This window comes from Phocoena phocoena, chromosome 5 (assembly GCF_963924675.1).
Source record: "Phocoena phocoena chromosome 5, mPhoPho1.1, whole genome shotgun sequence".
Classification (NCBI taxonomy): Eukaryota; Metazoa; Chordata; class Mammalia; order Artiodactyla; family Phocoenidae; genus Phocoena; species Phocoena phocoena.
Window position 1 is genome coordinate 40117188 of NC_089223.1, and position 14668 is coordinate 40131855.

Genomic DNA, 14668 nt, shown 5'->3' on the forward strand with positions numbered 1-14668 from the left:
AAGGGAAGCGATAAATGCTCACTGGAGGCTTTAGTTGAGGTCAGAAGACCAGGTGCCACAGGCGAGGACCTGGAAGAGGGCACCACTGGCGTTCTCACCAGCGCTCACCGGACATTGTGCTTCAGGAAGCCGATCCGGGATGCCCAGCGCTCCTCCCCGGGAGCTCCCTCCCCAGGCCTCCCGGGCGCTTGGATCCTAGCCACGTCCTCACCCTGCAAATAGGCGTGGGTGGTTTCTTAAGTGGACGTGACCACCGCCGAGGGGAAAGCGCGCAAGGAGGTGGGAGCGAGCGGGGAGGCGGGGCGGGTGGAGAGGGAGCAGTGGGAGGGGTGAGGAGTGAGAGGGCGGTGGAAAGGAGAGAAGGACGCTGTGGGCGGCAGGAGGAAGTGCGCCGGGTGTCGACGGTCGCTGCGCACCCCTGGCGGGTGGGGCCGCCAGGTGAGCCCGAGATGCTGCTGAGCTGGAAGCCCGGGCTGCCGCTGCGGCTGCTGCTGCTCCTGGGGCCGCTGTGTCCCTGCTCCCCGGGCGCCCTGGCGGAACTCGCGCCAGCTGAGGACGTCGTGGTGCTGGTTTTCTCCACCGAGCGGCCAGTGCATCTGGTGAGTCCCGCGTTCCTGTCCTTCACCATCGACGCCAATCTGGCCACGGACCCGCGGTTCCTCACCTTCCTGGGGTAAGTGCGGGCCTGCGGGCCCTTGTTCTCTCTCCTGCCCTGCTGACATCACGCCCGCCCTGCCGGCTGCTCTCTTTTCTATACTCCGGGACCTTCTCACCTCTCTCTCTCTCTCTCTCTCTCTCTCTCTCTCTCTCTCTCTCTCTCTCTCTCTCTCTCTTTTTCTCCCCAGCCCACTCCCTGCAGGTCCCCCAAACCCTTCTTTTCCGCCTTCATTCATTCAGCAAGTGTTGCCTGAGTGCCAACTGAAGGCCAGGTATTAGGGGAAATTGAGGAAAGAAACTTCCCATCTGCCCCAGAAACTCGCCGGAAGGAGGGGGCCCGGCAAGTGCACCTGGAGGGCTTTGAGCATTTGAATTTGCTGCACCTTGTAGGACAAGTAACACTGTGCGCCAGGCTTCAGTCTTTTAAACTCTGTTAGTAAGGTTAAAGGAAAAAAACAACTTTTTCCTTGGGGGAGGGGTGGGGGAAGGAAAAGGCCACAAAGGAGAATAAGCTTACTTATTCTATAATAAGACTTTTAAAGAGCAGTTTTACGTTCACAGCAAAATTGAGCACAAGGTACACAGATTTCCCATACTACGCTCTTTAAAAAAATTTTTAATATCACATCAGTGAGACCTGGAAGACTATTTCAGTGACTTACAGAGCCTTAATAAAAAGCTCTCTCTCCAAGATGAGACTGCAAGATGTGGCACTGCTTTACTAGCTGTAATTTTTTTTCTCACTTGAGAAAGACTGAGCCTAGTGCAGGTTCACTGGCCCCTGCCCATGAGTGCAGGCTGATTCCAAGATAGGGCGCCGCAGGGACAGACCCAGGTCATCTAGGCCACTCATCTAGGTCATGAGAGCCTCCAGAGATGACCATACCTCAACCAGCGCAAACAACTCGAATCCTGCCATTGCCAAACACCTACAGGCTGGGCTTTCTGTGCCCACAACTTCAGCTGCTATTGCTAATTTCAGTCACATACTTTGCAAATAAAAGCAGGTGGTCTAAGGTTGCGAGATTGGCAGTGAGACCAGCCTTGGTTCCCAGCTCTGTCCAAACCAGTGGCTTGGTTTTTACAGGTTGCTTGGCAGCTCCAAGCCTCGATTTCTTCAACTGTAGAATGGAACTTCTAAAACCTTCCTGTAGAATTGCTATGAGCATTGGATGAGATAATAAATAAGCACTTAGTGTTTGACAGGGCTCAAAATTTGTTAATTGCTTCTTCCTGGAAATTGGTGAGTATTTGCTAACAATTCATCAGTTCTCTGTGCATTTCTTTCAATGGTAGTTAACCTCTATCTTTCCCCATGTGGCAAGAAAGGAAGAATTTCCTGGTGGAAAGGAGTTCCCACTTTTTCCCCTTTCCCTTATGGAAAGTGAGCTGATATCAGGCAGAAGCTGGCTGAGAGACAGAAAGATTATTCTGGTGAAACACTGAACTAGAGGGCTCCATATCTGAGGACCCCAGGCCTAGCTTGGGATGGGGGTGGGGGGTGGTGGTGATAGGGAAAGAGAGGGTGTGAGGTGCCTTACTGCAAACAGAAAGATTAAGTAGATGACCATTTATTGAAATGTGAGAACTTAAGCCCTTTTCTGCTGCTGCAGCCAGCATATACCCTACCCCTCCCCAAGGAGGAGAGTTTAGGTATCCCTTCCTGGAGACACAAGTCCAAAAGAAAAAACCTACAGTATGACTTTTGGGGTCCAGGCCTGATCACCCTGCAGGCAAGCTAACCAACTTGATAGCAATGCTCCCCATCCCCAAACACACACAGAACTTCCATTCTTCTCAAACACATCTCTTAATTTCCCATAGCACTCTTTCTCCCCCCCGGTCTCCACCTTTTTGTTAAAGGCTGGAAGATAACAAAACCAAAAAAGCATGGCATGCAATTAATAAGACTGTTTGTTTACAAAACACAATGTATTCCTGTTCATATGGGCTTCTCTCCAGGGCTGGCTCCTGACCCCTCCAGGTCCCTTCCCTGAGCAGAAGCTGTTTTCCATGCCTACTCCCCAGAGGCATCCACACAGTTCTCATCTGAGACCTTAAGGACTGCAGCTCAAAGATGAATGAGCTCCCTCCCCTTCTCACCTGAGACGGAGCTTCTGAATTAGGGTTTGAGGGTCCATCTCCCCAGGATGGCTGACACAGTGCCCAAAGTGACCTGGCCATCTCAGAAGACAGGATATTTAGCTTCCATCTCAAAAGACAACACAGGGCTTATCATCTATCACAGGAGCGGAGAGTCAGATGGGCATTGTTGTATTTCAGTTCCTCAAGAGTGAAGCTGCTTGGGTGAAGATGGCAAGAGCTGAGCAGATGAAAGCTGAAGTACTAAGAAGGGGAGGATTATAAAAATAGCTCGCACTAATTGAACCGTCGTCATAGGCCAGGCCCTGTTCTAAGCACCTCCTAGGCACTAATTCATTTAGTCCTTGCTACAAAACTGTGAGGTCAGTACTATTATCATCCCCATTTTTAAAATGAAGAGATTGAGGCCTAGGGAGATTCAACAACTTGCCCATGGTCAGCCAACTATGACATGAAGGAACAGAATTTGAAGCCAGATGCTAATTGTAGACACACGAGTACACAAAAAGAAAATAAAGTAGTTCATAGTTTTTAAAGGCAGCAGAGGAGGAATGGTAGAAAAAGATTGTCTGGAAATAAATTGAGAACACTGATGTAATGAAAAGGAGCACTGTCTTGAGAACAGGAGAATCATGGCCCATATCGCTACGGTACTTCAAAAGAGGCCTAAGCAAATTCAGTCAGATGGCACGGTTCTGGTTTCCCATGGTGGCAAACAGATGTGTTTTGGGTTTGTTTTTTTTTTCTCCCACGTTTGCAGTTAAAGAACATGGAGTACACAGAACTTAAACGCCAATGGTAGAACAATCTAGAATCAGAAAGGAGCATCTTTTCAGTTTGCCCTCTTCCTGGAGGTAACTCATCAACCCAGTCAAAAACTTCCTAAGCCCAACTACGTGCAGAGCTCCCAAGGGGCCCTGGCCCTCAAAGATGGGAGGACAGAGACCAGTAGGGCTAAACAGAAATAGAATGTGGGCCTCATGAGTAAGCCACATAATGTAATTTAAAGTTTTCTAGTAGCCATATTAAAAAAGGGAAAATAGAAACAGGTAAAATTAATTTTAATAATATATTTTACTAAACACAAAATATCCAAATTACTATCATTCAACATGTAATCAACACAAAATATTAATCAGATATTTTACATTCTTTTTCAAACCAAGTCTTCAAAGTCTGGTGTATGTTTTATATTCCCAGCACATCTCAGTTCAGACTAGCCACATTTCAAGCTGCATGTGGTTACTGCCTTGACAGTGCAGCCACATTTCAATACAAGCACAGTTCACTAATTCAAGGTAAAAATTAGAGCGCCGAGTCAGTGGTAGAAATCACAGAGCAAAAACGGTGATGCTACACAGCGATTGCAGTGATAATGCAGCTGTGCTTGCATTTCATAAGGATTTGCCTATTTTATTTCAGCAAAGTTCATCCCTTCTTGCCAATTTGATAAATATTTATTATTAATAACTTTCAATAATCAGATTCCTGCATCTTCATGGATAAAGTTGCTTTCCATATTAGAAAAGCACTTATTATCAATATCAAATGCATGTTTTGATAAGCAGTGTTGGAAATAACCTCAGGCCCTCTTTGTGCCTGTTGCTGAGAGAAAGAACCACAGCCAGAGAAACAGAAAACTGAGAACAATCAACAAGCCATAGGCTCATAGTTTCTGACCCCTGAGACTCTGCGCTTCCCCCGGTTGAGCAGCGCTCACTGTTTCCTTCCTCCACAAAGTCTTTCATTGTGCAGCCTAGAGCCCTTTGCAATGGTAACCCTGCTCCATTTTCCCTGGAGAATATTCCAGCCTCCTCTTTGCCCTAGCTAAAACTTGGCTCTTCTTTTGAAGACACAAGTGGAGAAGTAGACGCAACTACTTCTCTGAAGTAGCCCTTTGGAGTAGAAGCTGTGCATTCTCCCACACTGCAGCCCTCCCCCACTCCCCAGTGTAGCTTCTAGATAATTGCCCACTGGTTTGAACTCCAGATTGCTGTGGTTCAAATCCCCATTGGCTTGTTACCTTGGGCAAATTACCTAGCCTGCTTTTGTTCAGGTTCCTTGTCTGTAAAATGAGGGTAATAATGACACCTACCTCTTTGGGTTGTTGGGGCATTAAGTGAAATAATCTATGCAAAGTGTGTAAAACACTCAGTTTGGATAACTTGATGCCTGCTAGAGATGACTGTCCTGATCCAGGGTGAGGATTGCTATCTCCACGTCCAGCTCTCCTCCTATGCTCCTTGCGACCGAACTCTGCTCCACTCTTATTCACTCCTCATTATTGACTGAAGATCCACATCGATCTCGCAGTTTCCTCTGCACTCCCACGTCCCACCATCATCCTAGATGAATTCAAGTCCACTTGAATACTGTCTCTCAGTTTCCTCACACTCACATTTTCTAATAATCTTCACTCAGTGTTTTACTGGAGCCAGTTTCCACCAGCTGGTGAAATGTGTGCATTTCTTCCCAACTCCACATTCAGTGACATCAACACCATTATCTTGAAATCAGCCTTGATGGGAATATTTACACCATGGAAATTGGCAAATGCAAAAAACAGGGCACTTTTCTGGGGGCAGCAGGCGGCTTCCTAGAACACACCATTTCACTCCATTTCAACCACCTGATGCCATGGCCATGCCTTGACTCTTTCCATCACTAAGAACCTTTCAACATCTGAAATCTTAAAATCTCCAATTCTTGGACTGTACTTCTTACCCTCTTAGCTTTTTTTTACTTTGTGGATCCCACCACAACTATTTTTTAAGTACCTCCACTGAATAGCCTCTTCCTTTTACTTCTTCCATATCTGATTTGGGCTTCTTGATTTATCACATGAATCATTTTTATGATAATATTCCCCAAACTCCTGCCCCATGTTTCTTCTTGCTAAAACCCAAACCTAGCTTAGTCTAACTATATTTTCCCTCTTTGGAATCTATAAGGTGGCCATAAAGTCTGGAAATGGAAAATATTATCTAATCATGTACTGTCATGCATATTAATAAGCCACTTATAGGTATTTGCCTCTGCTTCCAGTCTTAGTGGCCACCCTGTGTAGCAGGGCTGTTACGCTCTTGGGGGCAGAGGGGAATCTCCCAGTGACGTGGATTGATGTCGTGCTGTAAATTCCTGGCCTCCAGACTTACTTGGCCTTTAATGCTACTCCTTAACACTCCTTTTCTGGCCTCTCTCATTCTCCACTTCCTTCAAAACTCTGATCCCACTTCCACTTCATCACTCGTAGTCTATGACCGCATTTCTCTTTCCCAAAGAAAATGAAGTCGCTAGATAGGAACTTCCTTTTCTTCCTGCAGTCAAACCTGCAGACAGCATGGCTACCTCTAGCTTTTTTCCTTTCTCTCTTCTCAGCCCAGTTCTTCTAGGTCTGCTGTGGATCCTGTCCCCTCCCCAAGGACTTTGCTCTAGCAATCATCTAGAGAGATTCTTCTCTCTCCAGTATCTTTAACCTCTCCCTTTTTGTTGGATCCTTCTTCTCAGCATAGAAACATCCTCAAGTCTTTCCCATCAAATACCTCCCAGCACGTGTGTCTCTGCATTCACCACCCTCTTTCTCCTCCCCTTTGCAGCCTTTCTTACTAACCATGCCTTCCTTGGTCCACCCTCATGATGTCCCCATCATCGTGTCATAAAATCAATCTCTCCCACATCATCAGTGACCGTTTATTGTGAAATCCAATGACTACCTTTCAATCCTTATCTTATTTGTCTCTCTTATGGGTTGAATGTCTGGGTGTCCCCTCCAAATTCATATGCTGAAGTCCTAACCCCTGGTACCTCAGTCTGTGACCTTATTTGGAAATAGTGTCATTACAGACATAACTAGTTAAGAATTGGTCAGAATGGGATGGAGCGGGCCCCAATCCTATATGACTGATGAGCTTATAAAAAGGGGAAATTTGGAGACAGACATACACAGAGAACACCCTGTGCAGATTGGAGTTATACTGCTACAAGGAACTACCCAAAGTTGGGAAAAAGGCCTGGAGCAGATCTTCCCCCAGCACCTGCAGAGGGAGTATGGCCTTGCCAACACCTTGATTTCAGACTTCTAGCCTCCAGAACTATAAGACAATAAATTTCCGCTGTTTAAGCCACTCAGTTTGTGGTACTTTGTTACTACAGCCCTAGCAAACCAATACAGTCTCCCAGAAGCATTTGACAAGGTTGACAATGGAAACACTCATCCCTGTGTCACTTCCATTTCTGGGGATTTCCCCCATCTCTCTAACAGTTCTTCTCCACCTCTTCTTCTAGCTTATCTTCAGTGTTGATGTTCCTCAGACTTCTGACCTAGGCCTTCTTTTTTACTTCACATAATCTCCTGAGTGGTTTCACCCACTTCGTGGCTTGAATTACTGTTCATGCAGTGGTGTGCCAGAAAATGTTTCACGACTGGCTCTCTGGGAGGAGAGGAGACTGATTTATGTTTTTTTTCTGATTTCTGTAGTATAAATATCCCCACCATGGCTGACTTCAAACTGCCAACAGTTTAACAGCTGGTTCTCAGAACGAGACAGTTGGCTCTCACAAGCTGGTACGAGTCAGTGCAGGGTGGCTCCAACTCATCTCTGCTTTTGTGTCAGAGATAAGCAACTTATTTTTACACTTAAGGTAAAATAAAAATACCTGCAGATGTTTCTTTCCCCTAACAAACTGTTCCAGAAATGGAATATCTGCAGCTGCTTTTACGTGTTCTTTTGTTATTTCCACGTCGTTGTGGTGGCAGTGCTGATGCCGGTGGATTTTTCCCCCCTTTCTTTTTACTGTATATGATAGAAATACTGTACCTTTGATCAATTTTGTTTTTATGAAAAGTTTGCAGCTGTTTTAAATCTGGTTTTTGTCAGAGGACATCAAAATTGTATCTCAAAACAAGAAAATATTCCATTACAAAGGAGACAAAAAAGTCCTTCATACCAATACTTTGAAACATGTGATTTCCCTTACTTGGCAGGAGCCGTAGCACTGGGTTTTAATTTTGTTCAGAAAACAGTCTTTGTCTGGACCCACTTGCCCTTTCATCAGGCTGGACTTAACTGTTCATTCACTTGACGAATATTTATTAAGCGCCAGCTGTGGGCCAGGTACTTATCTAGGTGCTGAGGAGATTCTGATGAGCCATACAGAGTCCCTGCTTTCACAGAGCTTAGCTCAGGGGTGGGGATAGATAGTAAACCAAATCAACAAAAAAGGAAGCTAATTTCAGAGAGTGGTGAACGCTGTGAAGAACATAAAGGCAGGGTAATGTGGTCGAGAGTGACCCGAGGTGGTACAGTCATGCCTTCTGGGAATCAGGCTCTGATCCTCAGGCATCTGAGCAAGGTCGTGCACAGACGCACATCTTGTGATACCACAGCTTCTTCCTGCTGCTCACTTACTCTTCCTTTCCCAGACAGCGCCAGTCTCTCCTGTCTCAATTACTTACAGATACCAGTTACACAAATCTAAATGAGCTTCCTCTATCATCAAACACAATCAAAATCAAAATCGAGGACCAGAATCGGTGCCTGGACAAAAGCAGTGGAACAGGGCCAGCCCAGAGTGACTCTGAGAAAGTTCCTTGTGTCAGTTTTAGGGCCACATCTCTGCACCTGTGGGCTAGGGATTCACTAGTCACTGACGTCTAGACTGAGGACTCTCCATTCTACACCTTGCCTTTATGTGTCTTCTGAGCTCCAGGCACACATGGCCAAGGGCCTCATGGCAATGTTTTTTGGCTTTTACTGGCATCTCAAATTCTACAGCACTGTGCCCTGCCCCCATCTTCCTCCCTATCTCCAGTCTATCACCTATTCTTCATCTCAGCAAATGATATTACCATCTTCCAGATGCTTCCCAGGGGTGATCTTGGACTCTTCTCCAACATCCAGTTAAACACCAAATCTAGTATTTCTGTCTCCACATGTATCTTGAATTTATCCCTCTCTTCATCCCCACTGTTTTTACCTTACCTCAGCCCATCACTTTCTGTCTACATTAATGTGACCACAGTCTTGGTCTTTCTATTCAGTTATTTACACTGAAGCCTGAGATTCTCTTCTAAAATAAAAGTCTGGTGCGGGCACTCCGCTGCTTTAAATCCTTCCATGGCTCCCCACTGCCTTGATATAAAATTGGAACTCCTGGACATGGTGGCTTACAAGCCCTCCATGATATGGTCCTGCTTGCCTCTCCAGTCTATCTTCTCCCAGCACCTTACTGTCCCCAATCTCTAGGCTCTCGCCACACCTGTCAGCTCTTCGGTGGTGCCATATTCCCTTCTTCTACCTCTGTTGTTTGCACAGACTTTTCCCTAGACCTGGAACACTTTCTTCAATCCCACCTCACTATCTTCGATCTGGATAAAATTTTTTCCTTTTGAACATCTAACAGTGAAGACGCTTGCCCCTGGAAAACCTCTAACCACCTCCTACCTCTAGGACAAAGTCTGGGTTAAGATCCCCTTTGTATGTTCTGATAGCAGTGTTTTGGAACTGGCTATTTACTTGTTTATATATATATATATATATATATATATATATATATATATCACTGGACTATAAATTATATGAGAACAGCAGCTGCCTGTGGCTTTTTTGCCATTGTAGCCCCAGCAACTAGCATAATGCCTGACACAGAGTGTGCCTACAATGAATACTTATTGAATAAATTAATGGATGACTATGTCTCCTTTAAGTAACTCTTGTTTTTTCCACCTATTCTTAAAAAGACAGAAACACACACACACACAGAGTCACCTTGTATGAATAAAAATATTATGTGCTTATTGGGCTTCCCTGGTGGCGCAATGGTTGAGAGTCTGCCTGCTGATGCAGGGGATGTGGGTTCGTGCCCTGGTCCGGGAAGATCCCACATGCCCCGGAGTGGCTGGGCCCGTGAGCCATGGCCACTGAGCCTGCGCGTCTGGAGCCTGTGCTCCGCAACAGGAGAGGCCACAACAGTGAGAGGCCCGCGTACCACAAAAAATAAAATAAAAAAATTATGTGTTTATAGAAAATGTGAAAAATACATAAAAGCAATAAGAAAGAGTCTACCATCCATTTCACCACATAATTATGACTCCTGCTATCTCCTTCTCTCTATATATTATTTTCATTGTTGAAATCACACTATGTCTACAGGTTGTTCCTTTAATAGTAAAAGCTGTGGTTATTTAAAGTGCAGAGTTCCCTGGCATTAAGTGTGTTCACATTGTTGTGCAGCCATCACCACCAGCCATCTTAGAACTTTTTCATCTTCCCAAAGTGAAACTCTGTACCCATTAAACAATAATGTGCTATTCCCCCTTCCTACAGTTTATTTATTTATTCTTTTGGCCATGCCTTGAGGCATATGGGATCTTAGTGCCTGACCAGGGATTGAACCCGTGCCGCCTGCATTGGAATCTTAACCACTGAATCACCAGGGAAGTCCCTACAGTTTAGTTTTATTTGGGTTCATAGCATAGTGGAAATGGCTTTCTTCTGAATCCTTACTCAGTACAAGCGAACATTCCCATTTATCTTCAAGAGGTTCTGAGGATTTCCTGGCAGATGCCATCCTTCCCAGAGTTCTTTGGTGCTGTCAGGTATTTCAGTCAATTCCATGTTGATAACATCCCTGAAGTCTCACTTTGTGCTACGTCTCCTCATGCCAGGACCCACAATAGGTTCAGGGGCCCTCAAAAATGTTTTAATATATAATGTTAACATATTTGTCTTTCCATGAATATCATCACAAAATATAATTTAAAAAATTTTTTTATGGTGGAAGAGGTTCATGAAGGCAAAAGTGCCTAGGTAGTACTGTAAATGCTTTCATGTTACAAACAAAAAAAATGGTGAGGAGGAATCGCTGAAGTTTTTAACGCAAGACACTTATCCTTTGGTCAATTTCCACCTTTTAATTTCTCTTTCCTAAGCAAAAATAAAGAAATCTTACAGAAATTTTACATAGCACTATATATAGTTAAAGCAGGAGCATGCATTGAAATTTTAAATTTTAGGTCCTGTCTTCAGTTCCTAAGATGTCAAGAAATACTGTCAATTAGATAGTCCTCCTGGCATGATTTTCCAATTTGAAATAAACCCAAATGTAAACTAATTAACTGGGCCATTTTGAGAGCACACAGCATTGGTTCCATGTGTTTTAAGAGCTTTCCAGAGAGCACTGAAGCCAGGATCACATATGTGAGGCTTCAGAAATACATGGCAAGTGTCCCTGTTACCTGGGTCTTCTGTTTTTTTAGTTTTGTTCACTTAAATATTCATGACATCTTCATCTCTCTGAGAGAAGGAATTATAAATCATTCTAATTCCATTCTATAGCATTCTGTACCATTCTGAGTGCATAATAGGCACCTATCAGGAGCATTTTGGGCTTGATGACATACGTATTTAGAATTGCTTGAATTGGAAGTGTCCTAGGTGGGTAGGAATTAGAATCTTACATCATTCTAAGTCATTTGACTTAAATTTAAAAGGAAGGTCTTCCTTGGGGTGGAGGTGGGGCTTGGTTAAGGAGATGAAGAGGACTCCCAATCATTTATGAACCTCTCTGGGAACATAAATTTTTGAAGACAATCTATTTTTCAAAGAAACAGAATCATCTTTCCACTCTCTCACCTCTTTTCCTCCATGAATCACAAAAGGTTATGAATTTTTTGAAAGTACTGAACATTATCCTGCTTGTCAAGTTGAAATATAAGCTCTTGCCCGAGTCAGAGCTCCAAGTTTTCTCAGGTGCCTAGAAGAGCAGTCTTGCAATTAGGAAGATTCCGATTGAGACGATGTCTCTGTTAGAGCGATATTTCTCCCTCCAGGGCCTGTACAGCTATTAGGAAATGGGTCCACCAAGAGAGAAGGGAGTAAATCTGTTTGACTGCATTGTCTTGGAAAAAATAATTTTAATTTCTTGCTTGTCTTTATAACAGTTCTTCAAAGCTTCGTACTTTGGCCAGAGGTTTGTCTCCCGCATACCTGAGATTTGGTGGCACGAAGACGGACTTTCTCATTTTTGATCCCAAGAAGGAACCAACCTTTGAAGAGAGAAGTTACTGGCAATCTCAAGTCAACCAGGGTGAAACTTTAAAGATTAACCATATATCTGAGTTAACTTGATAACTTGAGTCACTCGTGGGCATTCTCAGAGGAGAGCTATTGCTCACATCTAACAATTAATAAGAGATGAAGGGCTCCCAGTGGACCCGTGGAGGCACCTATACAAAAGGAGGAAGCGGTGGGCAGGTTTCCTCCTCCTGATGTTTTCATGAATGTGAGACATTGGGGCAGCGGGGATGGTGTGCTGGACACAACATTGGGGCAGGGGAGAGTTAATTGTGGTGTAAACAGAACAATGATTGTAGCTAAAAGGACAGAGCTGCCTAGAGGGACCTGTGGGTAGAAATGCACCAAAACAAAAAGAGTATTTCCTGCTCAAGACACAGCACTGATCAAAACCCATTTATTCCAAAAAATGTGGATGAAAGGTGTAATAAGGGGACATGGAGATATGCTCTGCTTCTAAGAATGGATTTCAAGACTTGATTTGTTGGGCAGTGGTTCTCAAACTTTATTGACTAGACATAATCACCTGGGGTGAGTTTGAATATTTGGATTCTTGGGCTCCAAACTTAGGTTACAAGTTGAGCAGGCTCCTCAGGTGATTCTGATATTGGGAGTCTGTGGGCTTCATCTGAGAAACACCCTGGGGCGCCACGAGGATTTGCCCTGTGTCTTTCATAAGTGCTATACAGACATCAAATGGAAGCTAAATCATTATCTTAACAGTTATTAAAGAACCATGTACATCATTGAATTACAATAGTGAATTATGATATATAAATGAACAATATTTTATTGTTTTATATATTACATATTTCCTTCTGTTTATTTTCTGCAGTTAGGAAGTGTTTAGAACCATTAATAACTGTGCCAATTGATAGAATAGTGATTAGAAAAAAAGAAAAACGCAGGAGAGTTTTCTTAGTGTAACAGGTTGGAATATATTTAGACCTGGCCCTTTCTCACCAGTCATATGCATTCAAAAGGTCCCATAAATTTAGATAGGAAACTGTCCTTTGCTCATCAATTTTCTTCATCCTGTAGGGAGGGGGGATCACTGGGGTTATCCAAGTGCTTCAGAAACATCCTTTGTGAGCACAGGGGTAGATGAGGCACCCGCTGTCAGAGAGCCAGAATGTGCAGCTTCCCAGAAAGGAAGTCACTGGGGGGTCAGCCAGTCCTGACAGCCGCCCCCAGCAGCCCTGCTGCCTTGTGATAAGGAAGCACAGTCTGCCTGATAGGATAGTGGTGGATTTTCCAAGTATACATGTTGTGGTCTCAGGAGCTTTGATGATACCAAATTTGAAGGAATAAAAGTCAACATTTCCTGTCCTACCATTTGGCAAGAGGAAATCACCATAAAGCAGATATAGTCCATGTAAAACAAATTTCTATGTATGTTGAAAGTGAACCTTAAGAGAACAGAACTGTGTTTTTTTCCGGTGGGTTCTCTAGTAATTTCAGGTTTCTGAGGAGACCTTCTGAATTGTTAAATAACTTGAAGTTATGTCCAATGTATCTATGTCCAGTATATGTCCAGTGTTTCTTCAGAAACCTGCCCTTTGGCTGTTTTTTTGTGGTAATTGATTAGCCAGCAAATTTGACATGTATAGCAGAATATATCCTTCTCTGATGTTACACTTAACAACCAGAAACTCAATTGTCCTGCTTTAGTCACATAAATACCTAACTAAATAAGTGTATGGGATTTCAACCGTGTCATTGTGAAAATAGATCTCTAAATTTTTTACTCCATTTGCAGATATTTGCGAATCTGGATCCGTCCCTTCTGATGTGGAGAGGAGGTTGAAGTTGGAATGGCCCTTCCAGGAGCAATTGCTACTCAGAGAACAGTATCAGAAAAAGTTCAAGAACAGTACCTACTCAAGTAAGAAATGAAAGGTATCCTGCAAGTGTCCCAGCCCCCAAAATATTTGGATGGCTTGAACTTGGGCTTGAATCTAATAAGCCCTATAGCAGTTGCGTAAAGCTGCATAATCCTCAAATGTTAGCAAGAGTTAATGGGCAATCTTCAGCCTCAAACTTCTGTTTTTTACTTTTCTTCTCCTGACTTTGCCTACTAGCCACGGAGTGAAATATAGAATCATTCATTCACAAGCTAATAATGACCTTTACTGCTCTGAAGAACTGGGAAGTCAAGGAAGACATGGATATACTCCTTGTGTAAAAGTAAAATATAAAAGTGTGAAGAGTAAAACGTGAAACCATTCACACCTCATTGTGCGTTCTGTTTCCCCTCCAAGAAGCAGCCACTGCCCTGCCAGTGATGTGTTGTGTATCACTGGCAGGGCAGCTTTCTCATTTTCTTTCCTCTGTGGGTTTGAAAACACAGGACTAGCTCAACTAACCAGGAATTTATTTCCATTCATGGAAACACTTTTCCAGTGTTTAAATGGGATGATGTCATGCAGGGCTTTACCACAAACAACTGAAACAAGCAATCCTTATCTAACTATGAAATATATTTTTATCCAAAAGTTGATGTTTTATACCCAGCTAAGGGATGATGTTGCCCCAGATCTCAGTTAAGAAAATAACCTGCTTAGATACGCTACAACTGTCTTCTTTTGGCTTTTGAAAAATAAATGATCTTGAAGTTAGTTTGGGTTAGTCAACATTTCTAAGAGTACATTATTGACAGTAAATTATTTCTTTGTAAGATTTTACTATACACTACCTAGATTCCAGTGTGTACAATGGATTTTTTATTTTTATATTTTTTATTTATAAGGTAAGGGAAAAAGTAACACATAAGAAATCAGAAAATAGGTTATATGCTAAGAGAAAATGTGGTCCTCTAAATTAATTTTTGCATT

The 14668-nt window shown here is 43.4% G+C and overlaps 1 protein-coding gene across 3 annotated transcripts in view; it reads left to right on the forward strand.

The window, feature by feature from the left end:
* Positions 1-392: 392 nt before the first annotated feature.
* HPSE (heparanase) overlaps positions 393-14668 on the forward strand; it is a 32248-nt gene continuing 17972 nt past the window's right edge. For all 3 annotated transcript variants that reach the window (XM_065877160.1, XM_065877162.1, XM_065877161.1), the window contains exons 1-3: positions 393-673; positions 11702-11847; positions 13594-13719. In XM_065877160.1, coding sequence (XP_065733232.1) covers positions 450-673; positions 11702-11847; positions 13594-13719 — 496 coding nt within the window. In that variant the 5' untranslated portion in view covers positions 393-449. The remainder of the gene's footprint in view (positions 674-11701; positions 11848-13593; positions 13720-14668) is intronic.